General features: G+C 40.8%; 2 protein-coding genes across 2 annotated transcripts; both read right to left on the reverse strand.

The window, feature by feature from the left end:
• Positions 1-977: 977 nt before the first annotated feature.
• On the reverse strand, positions 978-3923 carry dpy30 (dpy-30 histone methyltransferase complex regulatory subunit). The gene is made up of 5 exons (XM_037690139.1): positions 3899-3923; positions 1571-1611; positions 1446-1493; positions 1236-1378; positions 978-1125 (listed from the first exon to the last, which is right to left on the reverse strand). The coding sequence occupies exons 1-5, from the start codon at positions 3906-3908 to the stop codon at positions 1053-1055; spliced, it is 315 nt and encodes a 104-aa protein (XP_037546067.1). The 5' UTR covers positions 3909-3923; the 3' UTR covers positions 978-1052.
• A 3504-nt stretch (positions 3924-7427) lies between these two features.
• srd5a2a (steroid-5-alpha-reductase, alpha polypeptide 2a) lies at positions 7428-11035 on the reverse strand. The gene is made up of 5 exons (XM_037690140.1): positions 10767-11035; positions 8381-8544; positions 7849-7950; positions 7622-7772; positions 7428-7494 (listed from the first exon to the last, which is right to left on the reverse strand). The coding sequence occupies exons 1-5, from the start codon at positions 11033-11035 to the stop codon at positions 7428-7430; spliced, it is 753 nt and encodes a 250-aa protein (XP_037546068.1).
• Between the last annotated feature and the right edge of the window lie 7420 nt (positions 11036-18455).

Below are 18455 nucleotides of genomic sequence, written 5' to 3' on the forward strand. Positions count from 1 at the left end.
CCCATAAATAGCATCATAAGACTCAAACAACAGACTCGGTCTTATGGTGCTATTTATGGGACTGAGTTTGTTGCAGCTCCTCAGACTGAAGAAGTCTTTTGGATAAAATACGAAACATTTCAACAAGAAGAATCCGTCTAGAGGACCTGACTTAACCTTGTTAGATTTTTCTACCTGGATTATTGAGCATGCATCTGGATTTGAAGTTTTTATTTGTGTTGAATATTGACCTCTGTGGGCCTCCGTACCTCTTCAGGATGATGGTTTAACGCTTCGATCATTAATAGTTCCGTAAATGTTTACAAAAATACTTCATGATTTTATTCTGAAAACGTGGACTGTAAACCGGGTCAGTTCCTGTCTGGGACCAGATCAGGTTTTCAAATTAAAGTTTCAACAGGAAGCAGAAATGTTGCTCTGAGAAACATGAACCTTCAAAATAAAAGAGCCGTTTAAAGAGCCTAAAAGTTGCACGTTCCCCGAGTCTCGTTTGTGAGGTTTCATTTCTTTCCTCAAAATTACAATGTTTACTTTGAAATCCCTGAAAGTTTATAAATGTTTGTCCTTCATACAAAATATTCACGTTGAGTTAAAACAAGGCCTTTTGTTCATCTTACATTTAAATGTAACGTGGTTCTTTCATTTGGACAGTTTTTGCTCACATCAAACATTTTTCATCAGACGGAGGAACAAACAAAGGTCAACTTCAATCTTTGAAGGCAGCATTAGAAACTGTAAAAAGGTACTTTATCATCATCAGAACTGGGCCTGGTCCACAAGGACAATCACATTCATTTATACAATCACTTCCTGTGCAGACAGGAAGTGAGACAGCTGTGTGTTAATGTCTCCTCAGAGGACAGTTTAAGATCTGGTCTTGGATCAGCCACCTGGTGCTCCACAGAACCGGAAGACTTCCAGACTGAAACTATTTTTTTTCTGTCAGGACAGAGACACCCCTTCAAAATAAAAGCTGATTATTTTTTTCCATCATGCTTTTATTTGACATTTATATATATAAAAAAAGACTTGACAAAGAAACACAACAAACTTTAACTTCTGTCCTCGAACTGAGACTTGTTCTTCAGCAGGAACGCTGCCAGGTACTCGATGGGGTTCGGAGGCCTGGGAGGGTGGAGGGGGGTATTTTACTGAATGTTTCCAAACAATACACTAAAAGTTTTACATGGGACGGAACACTTGTACCTGGTTCTGTCCAAAGTCTGAGAACCCACCTCTCCTTGGCGAGCACCGACAGGCCCTGCAGTAGGATCGGTACCACGGTCTGGTCCAGGTAGGCCCGGGTCGGCAGCGCCTGCAGGTCTACCTTCTGCTTGGTCAACTTCTCTGAGCTCGTCTTCTCATTGTCCACCGTCCTCTGAGGATCAAAGCATGCTGGGAGTCAGGCTCCGCCCACAGCCAGCTGCAATGTGTGTGTGGGTTACCTGGATGTTCTCTGTCAGGCCGAAGTCTGCGTGAGGGTTTTCAGAGACCTGTAGGAGGATTCAGGTTCACTGAGGTTCTGCTCGCCTGACTCAGTAGATTCTGTGTATGTGTGTGTGTTACTCACAGGTGTGTGTCCCTCCATGGACTGATCTGCGTCTGTGTGATCTGCAACACAGATTCAGGTTTTACTCAAGTCCGGTGGGCGTCAGAGCAAACCTGGACCAGACCCTGTAAACTCTTTACAGCTGAGCAGTCACGGGCCTAAAATATGCTTATCTTAAGAGCTTAATGCACAGAGTCCTTAAAGCTACAACTTGTTTTATTTTAAAGATAAAAGTTTTCAGTTGTAACCACAAATACTGAGAGGATCGGGTGTCGTACTTCGAAAACGGTGCTAGTTGCAGTAGATGAGTGAAATATGGAGGTGAAAAACCCAGAAACGTCTTATAAATTAGGGTAGGTAGAGAAGCCATTTAACAAGAGGGTAGAGGTGACAACGATGTGTTCTGTAAGGAGCATTTGTAACAAAGTAAATAAGAGTGACAAATTGTGTCCAGTTTACAAAGGACACCCTTACAAGCATGTCTGTAAATTATTTCTCCATAATCCAACAGAGGTAGAATGTTTTTTTCGACAATGGTGTGTTTTGCAGCCAATATAAACAAAGCTTGATTTCTATATAACCAAGTCTCACTTTAACCTTAGATTGCAAAACATTAACATGATGCAACTGAAAAGGACACCATCAATCCAAATTCCCAAGTATTTATAAACCGTTACCTCTTCTATAATATCACCGTTTACAGTGGTGAGGTCCACCGAGGTGGGTGTGGTCACTCCTCCATGACTGAACCACATCATTTTAGTGATCGTTGGTCTCGATTCTGTGGCCGAGTTGGCTTTCATCGAACAAATGTTAACAAGAAAACTTAGATCTGCTCGAAACACTTTGTTGGAGTGAACGAGCCACCAGACGAGCAACTGATCCCAAACCAGCGACTGCAGTCCCTGACCAGGTCCACCATGTCTTACTCGTTATGTTTTGAACAGGAGCACTGGACGTCTTTTTCAACTAGGTTCGGCCCGGCTGCTGGACACTGCTCATCTTGCTTTACAGCCAGCGATGGAGCCTTTTATTATTATATCCTTCAATATATTCTGAGTCCATTTTGGCCCCGGAAACGTCTTCATTTAAGTTTACATGGTAGTCGTTATGCATGAGGCCTGCTGTGTTGTTTGACAGATATCTGAGTTTGGTTTTTTTCCCACAATTCTCAAGACTGATCAACACTAATGTGTCTCTATTCCCTGTTCCTGATTGGTTTGTGGATCCGCCTCAGCTGTGGTCCCGAGCTGAGCAAATGTTCTGATGTCAGCAAACTGCAGCCGTTGACTGGCCCGTGGTCACCGTCACTGGATGAGCCAAGGCGGTACTTGTAAACTCCCAGTGAACAAGGAAAGACCTCTCAGCAAGAAGGTCATCTGATCAAATCCTGATTGAGTGAATGGTTGTCTTATTTGTCTCGATGTGTCCCTGGACTGGGGACCTGTCCAGGGTGTCCCCCACCTCTCACACAGTGACTGCTGGATATGGACACCAGTGACCCCCGTGAACCATAAAGGAAGAAGCAGGTAAAGATGATGGATGGATGAAACGAGGAGATCAGAAATGTACTTAACGGTGGAGGCTACAGTTCATCCAAGAGCTTGAGGTAAAGGTTAGGTAAATTACTTTGCATCCATATCAGAGACGACCCCACCTGGAGCGGCTGGACTTCCTAAAGAGGTTGAGCATCTTACCCAGTCTGCCATGGTCCACAAGCACCTGCAGTGTGATGAAGATCGCTGAGAGGATCACCAGGACTCCTCTGCAGAGGACCTTCCACCACAGAAGAGCTGCCTCCATCCTGGAGAACCCCACCCACCCCAACACTGACTGATCACAATGCAGGACCTCCAGATGCAAGAACTCCTTCTTTCCAAACGACACCAGACTCTTAAGAACTGAATGTTCCTTCACAAACGTTGATGTTCATTTTACTTTGTTGGTACCTTTGGTTGTCTCTTATTTGTAAATGGTTTTAGTTCTCTGCTGGGCAGTCATTGTGGGCAGCAAAGTAAGAACTCCACGCGACACTTTGAATCTTTGAATGAAAGATCTCAGCCGTTTATTAGCTTGAACATGGCGCTGAAGAAAAACGGTACGGTTTCAAACATTATGAGCTGACCTGGACCAGATCCTCTCGGTGATTTCTCTAACGCCGGGGGTAAGTTAGCTTAGCATCCCGTTCCCGCGCCGTTTCCGGTTAGTTAACTAACCGACGAGAAGAAACGAACACCGGAGCTTCAGCTGGGCGCTAAACCGATCAACCGAACGAGAATCACGCGCCACAGACTCTAAACTACACCCAAAATCGCAAAACAAGAGAACAACAGCAAACAATCAACTCACCGTCCGCCATGTTTGTTTCTTCTTCGTTGATTTTTTTTTTTTGGCGGTTGACAAACAACGAACTTGGTGCATTACCGCCGCCGACTGGTACGGAGTAAGATGACGAAATATTATCTGATATTTTTTTCTTTTAGAGTTATTTCTAAATACATCAATTCAATCTAATTTTTCTTTAACTCTATTTAAATTTTGAATCAAATGTCTTTCTCCCTCATAATTTTGACAGTGTAACATTGCATGTTCTATTTAACTTCACAGTATTCACATTTACCACTGCAATGTTTCCCTAAAATAAAAAGAGTGCTTTTTAACCCAGTATGCCCAATTCTGAGATGATAAATCATTGTCTCTTCTCTCCTTGTCCTCCCTGTACTTCTCATTTCTCCAGTTGTTTTTCTTTTGGATTTTATAGAAATGATACCCTTTCTTTTCTTCCTCCCAAAGCTTTGGCCATTTATCCTTCATTTTCTGTTTTATTAATAATTTTATTTCTGCTTTACTAAAATTAACTGCTAAATCCACTGATGGGTTTCTAGTGACTTCCTTTGCAGTTTTATATGCCATTTCATTCCCCGTGACACCATGAGCTGGTATCCATACAAACATAATCATTAGACCCATCATATTTAGAGTTTATTACTAGAAAGATGCAAGAAGCTATTTTTAAAGTTGAAAAATGGTCATACAAGCGAGGATTTAAGTTTTCGGTAGAAAAGACTAATGTTCTTTACAAGGAAAAAAATTGGTGATGATATATTACTATCATATTTATTTCATTTTGTATATTGCTTTGTGTTACCTGTTGTTCTGTCTGTACAGCACTTTGGTTGGCCTTGTCGCTGTTTTAAGTGATCTATAAATAAAATGGTATGGTATTTATTCTGTATTTGTTAAATTTCTATTAAAATATCTGGCCTGCTTTCTGGTTACATTTTAAATTATCTGCAATTTGAACAAATTACTGATCTCATTGGTCTTATTTCTTCAACCCACTGAATGGCTAATAATATTGCAAACGTTTCTCCCATGTATACTGAAAGTTCATCATTTATTCTTTTCCTAACTTTGATGTTAAAATCTGGTACAATGAAAGCTACTTCAACTCTATTTAATATGTTCTTTGAAGCATCTGTATAACTAATATTTATTGATATAGTTCTGTACCGTATGCGAATTTAAAATTAACCCTTTATTCTCGTTTTTTCTTTTCAACAAGGTAAATTCTACCATGACATCTGGAAGTATCCAAGGTGGTGTTACTGCTAATGGAGTTGTTTGACTTATATTGATCTGATCTATTTTGAGTTCTGTTGATTTCTGATTCACAATCCAACCAAAACGTCTAATATATTTTACTTCTTTTTCCCAGCAAGGTTTACAGTAACTGTTTCTTGGGTTGGATGCTCCTGTCCATGACCTCTTAAATTAATTTAATGTCAGTTGCTTTCTTCTAATTTTAAGTGGCATTTCTCCCATTTCTACCAGTAATGATGCTGTGGGAGTAGTTCTAATTGCACCTGTACACAGTCTAACTCTTGATACTATCTAATTTTTGTAAAGTTGTATCTGCTGCTGAATTATAAACAATGCTTCCATAGTCTAGTACTGATCGAATTAATCCTGTATAGCCTCGAGTGCTGTATCTGCCCCTCAGTCTCTTCCAGTTAAACACCTCATGATATTTAACACCTTCTTGCATTTATCTAAAACTTTCTGAATGTGTCTATCCTGTGTAATCCTCTCATCAAATTAGACCCCAAGAAAATTAAATTGCTTCACTTTTTCTGTTCCTTGGTTATATAACTTTAGTTTAATATCATCAACAAATTTTTTTCTTGTAAAGAACATTAGTATTTTCTACTGAAAACTTAAATCCTCACTTGTATGACCATTTTTCAACTTTAAAAATACTTTGTAGCTTCTTGCATCTTTCTAGTAATAAACTCTAGTTCATTCCCGTCTTCCACACTGCGCCGTCATCAGCAAAAAGAGAAAAACCCATCCCAGTATCTACATTTTGAAACGCATCAGAATAATGGTTTCTTATCCTTACTTGTATTTGTCTTCTGGTAAGAAAATCGTTTATCCATCTATACATCCGTCCTATAATATACCTATATTTCTAATTGCAATTAATAAACCTTCTTTCCACATCATATCATACACTTTCTCAATGTCAAAAAACACTACTGCAGTACTCTGTTTTTTAACTTGGGCTTTTCTGATTTCAAATTTCAAACTTAAAACTGAATCCATAGTGTTTCCTGTCCTAAAACCACTTTGATATTGTGATAATATTGATTATATATAATATATCAACCTGTCATTAATCATTTTCTCCATTATTTTGCATATGTTAGACATTAATGCATTGAGTCTGTAATGTTATGGTTTTGCATCATCTTAGCCTGGCTTGCAAATTGGTATTATTCCTGCTTCTTTCCAACCTTGCGGTAATTTTCCACTCTCCTAAACTTTATTACAAAGTTCCAATAAAATGTCTTTAGATGATTCACTAAGATGTTTCACCATTAAATAACAAATCTGATCTTTCCCAGGTGTTGTTAGCTTAAATTTCTGTAGGGTTCGATTTAACTCTGATTTTGTAAAAGGCACATTTAATAGATCATTTACATCTTCTACATGCTCCAATATATCTCTTATCTGCCATTGTCATTTCTCTTCCCCCTTTACCTTCCAAAGTAATATTATCTGAACTATGTATTTTAGTAAAGGTTTTCCATCAGATCTGCCTTTTCAGGAAAAAAAAAAACAGTTATGTTGTTGCTAAGATGGCCTCTGGGGCACGCCCTCTCCTCCTGGTTCAAAACACCAAAGTTCATGCTCAATAATCCAGGTATAAAATCCAGCAATGTTCAGTCAGGTCAAATGGACTTTTTTTTTTTTTTTTGTGCTGAGACGTTTCGCCCTCCAGCCAAAAGGCTTCATCGAAGGAGAGGGTGGGCATCTCAGCACCAACATAACTGTTTTTTTACTATATTTATTTATTTTATTTACTATTTTTACTATACTACGTACCTATTTTCTTCATTATTATTTTGTTACCAATTAGAAGTATCTATTCCCAATTTAATTTAAAGACTCAAAAAATTGATTACAGTAACAAATTCTGTTTAAAACTTTATATAAACAGAATAATAAAGAAAACATGGCCTCAGAGCTCATTTTCTGTGAATAAAGTGTGAGATGTTTGGGACTAATAATAATAATAATGATAATAACAATATTAATAATAAAAAGTATAAAAGACCCCAATAACCCTCAGGAGGGAAGTGAGGGAGCTAACAGGCCTGTGGGTCCAGCAGCAGAAACAGAAGTCCAGTTTTGTTTTGTTAAAATATTTATTTTAACTTGAAAAAAATCCATAGGGTCAGTGAACGCATCGTTTCACCAACAGAATCCCTGAAACTAAAACAGATTCAGAGTTCTGCATTCAGGTTCTGATCAGAACATCAGGGTTCTGTTAACTGAAGAAGCTCTGAAGAAGATCCGATCAGACGTTCCATCCTCAGAAGATGAAGGGAATCAGGGCTTTCCTGGAGCGAGGATAATCCTGGAACCTCAGTTGGTAATCTCTATACAACACGAAGCACAGAACCCTAATCTGAGACAACCATCAACAAGAACCAAGTTCTGCAGGTTCTGTAACTCTAAGACCTGCTGCCTTTGGCCACAACCTGTGGTTCTGGACTGTGAGGGTACCTGTGGTGCTGGTAGGCTCTGGGTCCAATGGAGCAGAGGGTGAAGAAGGCGAAGGCGAAGGCCGGTAAAGACCACGCTGCCACAGCGTAACCGAACCACTCAGTGATCTCTCCCAGAAAGTTGGCGCCGGACACAAACTCAAACATCCCACCTGGAAGTCAGAAGAAGGTCACTTGACTGAAGGATCACAGGGGTCGGGGTTAGTTCTGGATCAGGACCGGCCGTACCACGGGGGATCCTGTAGACCAACTCTCCGGGTTTTCTCAGGTTCCGTAGAATGTTGTCGCTGTGGATGTTGATGGTCAGACCAACGAGGAACAGCAGAGAACCTTCAAGCAATTCAAAAAAACAAATCAACACTGAGGTTCTGATCCAGAACTGCTGACCAGAGGTCCTGAACCAGAGGTCAAGACCCAGAGATTCTGACCTGATCTTTTTTGAATGAACACTAAGCGGTCCCGTCAGTGTCCTCTACAGTTCTTCTCTGTTTTTGGACCTTCATGTTACCTTCAGCTTTTTTTTGTTGTTGTTGTTTTTGTATAAAAACCTTCAGCTGGTTCTGATCTGACAATTGAATTTTGAATCTTTTTGAAACATTTTACTTTATAGACGCTTATTAAACTTAAGAAAAAAGTCACCAAATGATTAAAAAAAAAACCCAGTTAATCTGAATTTTTAGTTTTTGGCTGCTGGTCAAACAGGAGGTCTTGGCTCAGGTGTCCTGCAGCGATGTGTGTGGGTCAGCCAGGTATGACTCACCTGCAGTGATGCGGGCACGAGTCAGCCAGGTGTTCTGGAAGCGAGTGCAATGCAGCAGGTTGTGTCCCTGCAGGAGGCCGTTGATCGAGCAGAAGGTAAAGGCGAAGACGACGATCTTCAGGGGGATCGGTTGTCCTCGAGTCAACAAGGAGTAAACAAAACTCCTGAAGAACAAACTGAAGTCAATTCCTGTTTGTTTCTTAGACTCCACCCACAACACTGGTGCTGTTGACAAACATGGTGTCGGTGGAAATTGTGCTTCTGTTAGTTGAAGACCATGAGGAGGGAAATGTGTCAGGAGACAGCATGAGAAGAGTAAAGTCAATAATGTAGGACTGAGGGTGGACACTCTAAATGTGGGGCAAAGGTAGCATGATGCAGAGAAGGAAGGTAGATGTTTTATGTGTCCAAGAGTCCAAGTGGAAGCGCAGTAAGTCTCACAGCACTGGAGCAGGGTTTGTTGAGTACAATGTATGCCACTGTTGTATTTTCCTTTGGGGATGGCACTACTTTGTAGGGTGGAAGGTTACGCACTACTGAAAAGTAATAAAGGTGGAGCCTTCCTGCATTCATGTTCCGGTGCGTGTTCGAGCCAGAGCGGTGCAGTATGGCTACCAGTTCAACAAAGAAAATGTCTCCTGTCTTATGTACCTGAGCAAGCTAGACACCTGAAAAGATGTCTACACAAGCTGTAGATAGTGAGGAAGAGTCAGTAGCTCCTAGAGTGAATAATAGGAGAACCGCTGCGGAAGAGCCAACAGGGTTTAAACTCTTTTGCCATGGTGTGGATACAACGAGAAATGGAGTAGGGGTGGTCCTGAAGGAGGAGTTAGCAAAGAATGTAGTAGAGGTGAAAAGAGTGTCTGATAGGGTGATGTGCCTGAAGGTAGAAGTAGAACGTCTGATGCTAAATGTTGTCAGTGGTTATGCTCCACAGGTTGGATGTGATGTGGAGGAGAAAGATAAACTTTGGAAGGATCTGGATGAAGTGATAGAGTATTCCCAGGAAGGAGAGAGTGGCGATCAGAGCAGACCTGAACGGACATGTAGGCCTGTCGCAATAAACAATAAGTCAATTAATCGTCCAGCAAAATTTGTTATCATGACAGGCTTATGGACATGTTGGTGAAGGAAACAAAGGGGATGAGGAAGTGATGAAGAATTTTATTTAACTTGGAGAGATAGCCTGCTAAAATATAAGAAATCTCTCTGTATGTATATTATTAATCTCTAATAGATGAGTGTCATGATCACATCCTCTGTCCCCTGCCTCGCTCACAGCCCCTCATGTCTTGTTGCTGCTCCTTCAGGTCATATTTCTGCCCTGTCATGCTCTGCTCTCAAACTTTGCCTCTCAGCCACACCCTGCACTGCAGCTCAATCAGCTGCTTAATTTTTCTCTAATGAATGGTTACGTACCACAGCACTTTAAGGTTGCTGTAATTAAACATTTACTTGAGAAACTTGATCTTGATTCAGAAATTCTGGCCGGTTAGACCTATCTAATCTAATATTCATCAAAAAAATTCTCAAGAAAATAGTTGCAGGTCAGTTGCGTGAACATCTGCAAATAAATAACCTGAGGAGTTTCAGTCAGGGTTTAGAGCTCACCATAGCACAGAGACAGCACTGAAAGTTACTAATGATATTCTCATGCCTCAGACAATGGACTTGTGTCTGTGCTGGTCCTGTTAGACCTCAGTGCTGCATTTGATACAGAGATGACCACAATATAAATCCTGACAAACACAAGAACGCAGGATGAAGAAACAGCAAAAATGAGGACGCTGTCAAAACACGAAGACATGAGGGACAGTAAAGACCTGGTGATGACAATGTCTCTCTCACGCACACACACACACACAGTCCTGATAAACTCAACATTTTCTCTGCAGTGTTTGTGAACTTGTTTAATTTAGGAGTTTTTCCTTTCCACTGTCGTCTTCATGCTTGCTGAGAGTTCTGCAGATGGAGTTCAACTCAAAGCAGTCTGCTCCTCGGATAAATAATGTTCAATTATTATTTTTAAATATGAATGTTTCCGTTCTGCACCCTGAGACGACTTCTGTTGTGACCTTGGTGCTAAATAAACAAACTGAATCGAATTTACCAACGTTTATTTCTGTTGTTAAACCCTATTTGTTGTTGTTATTTACCTGCTTTTTCTGTTGTTTATCCCCGTTGTTGTTGTTGTTTACCCCTTTTTGTTTCCAATTTGTTGCTGTTGGTTTGTTGTTGTTTTTAGTTCTGTCTGTCTCTTTAGTCAAACTTTAATTTTTGTGGCTCAAAAGTTAATTTCTGTTTAAATAATTAAACACTGTGAGAGTGCAACGATGATAAACGATCCAGACTAATGGTCGGTTCGGTTCTGGCCCGGATGTCTGACCTGTAGAAGTAGTGCAGCATGAAGGTCGACAGCAGCATCCTCCCGGTCCTGGTCCCGGTCCCGGAGTCCAGCAGCAGCAGCAGCAGAGGCAGCAGGAAGGCTGGAACCTCCTGCAGGAACCAGCCGGTTCGGGCCGAGCAGCACCGGCCCCGGGCCGGGCTGTAGCGGCCATACGGAGCGCAGGTTCGGTTCTGGTGCAGCATGTAAGCCAGCCCCCCCACGATCATCAGCCAGCTCACACAGGACACGGTGCTGACCCAGCACTCCATCATCCGAACCGGCCGGCCTGCAGAGACACAACTGGAGGAGCTGCTGGTTCTGGACCGGGTCTGAGCCGAACTTTATTCAAGTTTTCCGCAGAGGCGTGGTTCGCAAGTTTAAACCCAGCCCAGCTCAACACGAATCAGCCCAGTTCGGTTCAGTTCTGCCCCAACTCCGAGAGACCGGAGTTGGGGCAGAAGTTCTGGCTTCGACCCGTTCGAACCGAACCAGCTGCCGGTTTTCTGCCTGAGTGACCGTCAGGAACCGAACCAACAGCTGAAGTTTCACTTCCTCCTCTGCCTGGACTGATGACGCCTTTTATTCAACATTTCTCTTAATTATTTTATATTTTCTAACAGTTGACTTTTTTCTTAAAAAACACCATGTTAAATTATGTCACACTCATTTATGTAATATTATTATAGGCTACACATAAAACTTATCAATATTTGTTATGTAGAATTCCTAATTCATAATTTCATTATTCCATCCATCCATCCATCCATTATCTTTCACCTGCTTCTTCCATTTCGGGTCACGTGGGTCCAGCAATCAGTGTGCGAGGGGCGGGGGACACCCTGGACAGGTCGCAAGTCCATCACAGGACCACATAGAGATAATTTTATTGTTAAAAATTGTCAATCATAAATATCAAATAAAAATGAGTGTCCAGTCAGTAAATTAATTTTACATTGAGTCTCGTGCTTTCTGGCTCTCGAGACATGGAAGTTATTAATTCATTCATTCAACCTTTATTTATATGTTAGTCTCATTGAGTCAGGAGGACTCATTTTCAAGAGAGAACTAAAAAATAAAACACAGATGAGGTACACATAAAAATAAACGGTCATAAAAAGAAGATATAATGAAAAGTAAATAAAAGTAGTGAAGTAAAACTAAATAAAAACCAGCTACATCATGAAACGGAGTAAAATACTGAAAACAGGAACATGCATTGATTTTTACATTTAATATAACAGATGTATAAAATCCCTTAGAGAGGTCCAAGTCCACCGCTTCAGATCTTTTTGCAAGGTGTTCCAGGAGCCGAGTAAGAAAATGCCCTTTTGCCAAGTTCAGTCCACACTGACGGGACGCTGCAGGTAATGATGTCTTGAGAGCGCACGCTGTAACTGCACTGACGACATGGAGGAGTTATATGAAGGCAGCAGACCAAGGAGTGATTTATTTAATTGTTTGGTTCAGTAATTTACTGACAGTCCCTAAGGCAGAAGTCAGCCTGGTTCAGCTTGAACAGAAAAACAAACACGGCTGAATATCCAACTGAAAACTGTCCAAGAAAAGAACCGGATCCGAGTCAGTTCTGACACATCAGGAACCGGACGTTGACTTCCTGTCCCAAAGAGATGCCATTTATGTTTAATTAATTATTAATTATTTCATTAACTAATTAATTAATTTCCCTGCTCCTGCAGGTTCAGATTGTGTCCTCCTCTAAACCAAACGGGATTACTGTTCATCCAGAACAGGTGACAGGTGCACAGCTCTCTGGACTGCACTCGGGAGCTCTAAACCTGAAGACGTGCTGTGTGCAAATGTTTTCATGCCCTCCAGCTGCTGCAGGATGAGGAGAATCAGAACCACCTGTGGGTTCTAAGAGCAGAACGACACGGACATCAGTCCCCGGTGTTGGACACAATGTTCTTTCTGCTGCTGACTGATCATTAATCTTCTAAATTTAATCCAGCTTAAACAGACAATGTTCTCTGGTGGACTCAGCAGGTTTAAAGAAGACCAGGTGAGAATTGGTGCCAGTGGGCGTCTCGCTGATCTCAAACCAACACCGAGTCCATGGGGCTGGATTATGTCAGTCCCAGTGAGACTCTGCTGGACTTGCCTGTAGATCTGATCTCTGATGATCGCGGGCCGCACCTGCATGGACCTCACACCTGGAAACAAGTAGATCAGATCACCAGAACCCATTAAAATGGGACATACAGAGGAAAATGCAGGAGTTATTTATGAGGAGGAACTACTTTTCATATTATTATATATATATATATATTTTTTTTTGCTTGGAGCAACTGTCTGTGTGAACCGGTTAAATCGGTTTAATTTGGATATTTTGATTATTTTCAGTTTAAGAGTAAAATAAACCTGACAGGTTGGACCGGTTCTGAGCTATGTCTGTGCAACAGAATGTGAATAAGAAATGAGATAGTTACTCTTTAAAAACAAACACAGTTAGTGAGTTAGTTACTGGACATTCTGTTTTTATACCTGACTTCTGCAGCTCCTTTTTCTTTTTAACCTAAATTAACCATTGTCCAGGGTCTACGTCAAGCTCTGTCCCACCAGTTCTCCATCTCCGACCAGAACAATACGGCTGAGTCATGTACCGTTGAGGTCATGACTTAGAAATGACTGAGAAATTAGAGACGCTCAACAAAGATAACCACAGGAAGCATTAAGCATAACTCCAGGAAGAATGTTCATCCCCGAGGTCATTAAAAATAAGGTTCATTGGTTCACACGTCAAACTTTTCGTGTCACCCGGGGGTCAATAGAATGGTCTCGTTTGCTGAGACATTTCTGGTGTCCTTCCATGAATAATGATGTTAAAGAGTTTGTTGCAGCCTGCCCTACGTGTCAAAGTTTCTTTATTTGTTGTTCACACCACATGTGGTACATGTGGGGAATGAAATTGTGTACCCAGGGTCTCAGTTACATCCAACAAAAGTATGAATAGTAAAGAAAAATAGTAATAAGATCTAAGATTTGAACTAAGAAATATGCTAAACTAAGAATACACTAAGCACTAAAAGTACAAAAACAATACGCCAAAAACAGCAATGTGCACATAATAAGAGCAACAATCAACCCTCCATTGAAGTATCATAACCACTACCTGCTCCAGGGCGTCAGTGGTCTCATGTTACCCTGGATTTCATCACGACTACCCGTCTCTGTGGGTAACTCTGTCATATTAACCGTAATTGACAGATTTTCTAAAGCTGCCCATTTTATCTTTATTTTACCTAAGTTACCATCATCCTCTGAGACTTTTCGACCGATAGTTCAACATGTTTTTTAGCTCCATGGCATGCTCCGTGATATTGTTTCTGATTGGGGCCCAAAGTTCATATCTTAGGCATGGAAAGCCTCGTGCCAAGCTCTGGGAGCTTAAACCAGTCTCACCTCCAGTTACCGTTACTCGCTCTCGTGCAAGGCGGATGGATTTTCCTCCTCTTCCTGCTCTCCTGTCCACCTGCTTTTTTTTTTCCTCTCTGTGTATCGGAGCTCCTATTTTACACATTTTCTGAAACTAAAACTCCTGTTATGGATCTGGTCAACTGGACTTTCAAAGCAACTGACAAAATCTTTTCAACAAACTGACAGGGTCCTGGAGAACCCTCATGCCCCGCTGAGTCACACGCAGCAGGATACGTCATGGATCTGTGGGGAGTTTGGGAGCTGATGAGCCTTTCCGTATTATCAGGAGGATTTCGAAGATGTTTATATAATTGGAACCATGATAGCAGGGTTTCTGCTTTTTGACATCGGCAGATTCCTATGTTATCGAGAAGGGGTTCTCTGCAGACCAAAAGTGGGCGTTTCTGGCGAATAGGCGTTTATGGGCGGCGAACACTGATTGGCTAACAGTATTTAATAGGCGTTTGTCGGCGGCGAACACTGATTGGCTGTGGGTAACCCTCAAAGTCACGAGTCATTGATGAGGTAACGTTTCTTTGCGATATTTGACAAAGAAATATGGTTTATTGTACTTATAAAGTATGTTATGTTTTCACTTATGCATTTTATTGAAGTACGTTTATTGTAGGTCACGATAGTTTCGACCGTTCTCTCGTTGTTGTCGTAACGCACTGAGGTAAAGTGAGCCTCCACTCGGCTCCTTTTCAAAATAAAAGCTGAAAATAAAAGTTCTTAATACTTGAAAAATAAATATTTAAAAGCTGTGTATAACTGAAAAATATGAAAAAAAATAAATGAATAAAAGTTATTAGCTGAAAAATAAATAAATAAAAGCTGTTAATTATATCTATGTCTTTCTGCCATGTCAGGGACCTCTCTCACTTCAGACTGACTCTAGAAGACCCCAAGATGTTGCCCAACAATGTTGACCAACATCTGATGTTGACTTTCATTACTCAATAATGAGTAATAACTTATTCAATAAAAAGTCTGTAATTTGTCAATAATAGTCAATAATTCATTCAAGAATAGATTATGGGTGTTTGGTATGGCTCAGTGGCTAAAATGGGTTGGATGTTAGAGAAATTACTTAATTTTCAATTACCTGAATGCACAAATTCCTTCATTTATAGTTAAACTTTAGGAAATCAACTTTTTTTTTCTTGTGAAAAAAATATCAAAATTAACTTTAAAATCCAATCCAGGATTAAGTAACAACTAGCAACACCCTAACTGTACTATGTTCTGTGTTTCCAACAGATGCTACGATGACTTCTAAAAATGGATGTCCCAATAAACACAATAAAAAAAAATTCAATGATGCATCAAATGTTGTCTGAGTATGTTTTAAGGTAATAACAAATGTGAAATCTGGAAAACAAAGAGAATTCCTGAATCTGTCTTGTGTGCTTTGATGTGTACATAAGTTTATTGGAGGTCCTGAAACAACTTTTCTGAGAACACAAAGATTTTTATTTTACCTTTGGCCAAGATGTCAGTTTGAAATCAGGCTGCTTACTGCAAAACCAAGAGGTTTTTTAAGACGGTCTTCATTTGTATTGTTTTGTCGACTAAGCTAAATGTAATTTCTAAAATATGGATAAATCTGATCTCATCATGCAGCATGAGCAACTGGGTACAGGTGTGAGGGCCAAAAGTCTGGTTATGTACTGACTCCTAAATGTGCTGGTTTTCTACTGAAACATGGAGTAGGGTTGACCTTTAAATAGTGAGACAGCTGAGGAAGTTAACCAGTAAACAGAATACCTGCTCCAGGTGCAGAAATCTGACAGAACCTGACAATCACTCTTCTGTAGTGACTGCAGGTTGAACAAGACAATGTGAAGTTAAAGGAAACATTCTTTGTCCCAAGGCCAGTTTAAGTATCATTAATATTTTTCTTTCTTTATGAATCGATTGTAACTTTGTTCACATTTTTCAACAACCAAAATGGAATTTGTTTTTTTAATGTTATGGCTAGGTATTAAAAAAAACCCTAACATTTAGCTCTCCCCACTACCCAGTTATGTTGCTCTTATTTTGAAATGTAACCGGAAGTTTGGTGTTAAGAGAGTCGAAAAAAGAAGTTATGGAGACGCGGCGGCAGTATACTGGAGCAATGTCGAACCGAGACGCCGCCAGTGTTGAACCTGAGACGCCGCTAATGTCGAACCGGATAACACCATAGACATAATATGCCTGTGGTTAACACAATCTGCCAATAGCACCTTGTTTTTAGACATAATGTGTCTGTGGTTACGGCATTTTATCGTTCAGCCTTTTTTTCTATCGTCCAATCAGATGTGGCCGGCCAGACACGCCTATTTTTCTATCGTCCAATCAAATATGGCCGTCCAGACACGCCCATTTTTCTATTGTCCAATCAGATGTGGCCGGCCAGACACGCCTATTTTCATATAGTCCAATCAGATATGATCGCCCAGATACGCCCATTTTCTTATAGTCCAATCAGATATGACCGCCCAGATACGCCTTCAGAATTTGGCTGCAGAGATACCTACTTGATGTTATCAGCTATTGAAGAAGTCGGCGGCAGCAGTTTCAGCCATGGCAAAACTGCCGAGTCTGTGTGAAGGTTTGGTTCGTGCTTCGAGTACTCAAAATCAGCTGATTTACAAGCTAAACTGTAAGATGGAAGCGATTTGTGAGAATCGCAGGCCACCTGTGGCTTCTGGGACTCGCCAGCATGTTGGGAACGACCTTGGAGAGGGTTCATAAGCACGGACCAGTGGAATGCCCACAAATCTGGCCATTTTGGATCGAAAGTACCAGCAGGACTCAAAGCTGACAAGAAAAAAACAGTCTGCCTGAGAAAATCAACATTTGTGGGTTATCTGAATCTGACTCCCTCGGTTGGCCTCGAAGCAGGCTGACTTATCAAATTTCTCCTGGGATATGTGTAAACTAAGAAAAACTATGTTCATCGCAAACACCCCCCCACCCCCCCCAACCCGAGAACTTCTGTGAAGGCTTATCAGAGCCGTACCGGCTGACACAAACATTTTAATAGGACTATAGACTATCTGGAAGTGCTTCATGGACAAATCTCACCGTCTTGCCATCAAATGCTTCTGTAATGTGTTTATAAATGTGCTTGCTTGTAGAGTTTTGTGATGTCTCAAATCGTGTCCTAATAAGGACAAGATGTGAAGAGATCTTTTTTGTAATACCACTTTCCTATCCTCATGGCCTTTTCCCTTTTTCTTTCTAAAAAGTATTCTGAAAAAGGATAAGTGGCCGTGCGCTCAAGGAGCAGCAGCAACGTGCACTCCGACTATCTTTCAGACGACTCTACAAACACAATCTCACTGTATTTCGGTACAGTGATAATAAAGTTTATTCTGATTCTGATTCATCCCCAGTCCAATGGCCAGTCACAGAGGTGCAACCAGGATGGAGACCACCCTCGGATGCATCATTAACAATAACCCTTCATTTTGGTGACAGCACTTACCCTGGGTGGAGTATGCTCATAACTCTCACACGTCCACTGCTACTGGATTATCACCTTTTACTTTATTATCGCTTTCGGATTATCACCTTTTTTACTCTACTTCCTAAGAAGATTAAGGAAGTTTGGTATGAACACCAGAATCCTCACCACTATGTGGCTGTATCATGTTTGTCACTACCTTACCAATATAATTCAGTTCATCTCAGTGTTACTCACTACCTGTGCAATAACCCGACACACAATCTGTGTAGTATGTTAGTTATGTGCATTATATATCATGTGCATTTAAGCTGATATTACTACCTGTAAAATATTTATTCATAATTCATACTTGCACCGTTATATTCTACCATGCTGTCATGTACTATATTTATTTTGGACCTTGTAAATATTGTATTTCTTTTTCACTTTTTGATACTTTTGTATTCTTGCATGCTTTAGATTTGTTTTGTTTGTTTTTTTGTTTGTTTTACGAGTTGAAACAGTTTTTCTCATCCTGAACATTTCATTGCATTGTTGACCTTGTGTTAACCTGCATACAAACAACAACAGCAACAACATTTTGAGGCTTCTCTGGGTTACTCTAGCAAAGTGAGAGTGGTGAGTGCATCCCTCTCCTGAGGTTTGGCATTGCTGAGGCAGGTTGAAACTTTGATCCTGAGTTGTTCTGCTTCAAACACTGTAATTTTTTTGTTGCCGATGGCTGATTCCGTGGCTGTGGTCATCTCCATCATCTCCACCAGAGGAATTCTTCTTGGCTCATCTGCAAAGTTCAGTCC

Source organism: Nematolebias whitei, chromosome 16 (genome assembly GCF_014905685.2).
Source record: "Nematolebias whitei isolate Nwh7 chromosome 16, NemWhi1, whole genome shotgun sequence".
NCBI classification, from domain to species: domain Eukaryota; kingdom Metazoa; phylum Chordata; class Actinopteri; order Cyprinodontiformes; family Rivulidae; genus Nematolebias; species Nematolebias whitei.

Coding starts and splice junctions, on each gene's coding strand:
- dpy30 (XM_037690139.1), bottom strand. Junction 1,494..1,570: donor CCATGGAGGGACACACACCT/GTGAGTAACACA, acceptor ATCCTCCTACAG/GTCTCTGAAAACCCTCACGC. Junction 1,379..1,445: donor GCCTGACAGAGAACATCCAG/GTAACCCACACA, acceptor TTTGATCCTCAG/AGGACGGTGGACAATGAGAA.
- srd5a2a (XM_037690140.1), bottom strand. CDS start 11,035: ATGGAGTGCTGGGTCAGCACCGTGTCCTGTGTGAGCTGGCTGATGATC. Junction 8,545..10,766: donor ATGCTGCACTACTTCTACAG/GTCAGACATCCG, acceptor TTTGTTCTTCAG/GAGTTTTGTTTACTCCTTGT. Junction 7,951..8,380: donor TCGTGCCCGCATCACTGCAG/GTGAGTCATACC, acceptor AATTGCTTGAAG/GTTCTCTGCTGTTCCTCGTT.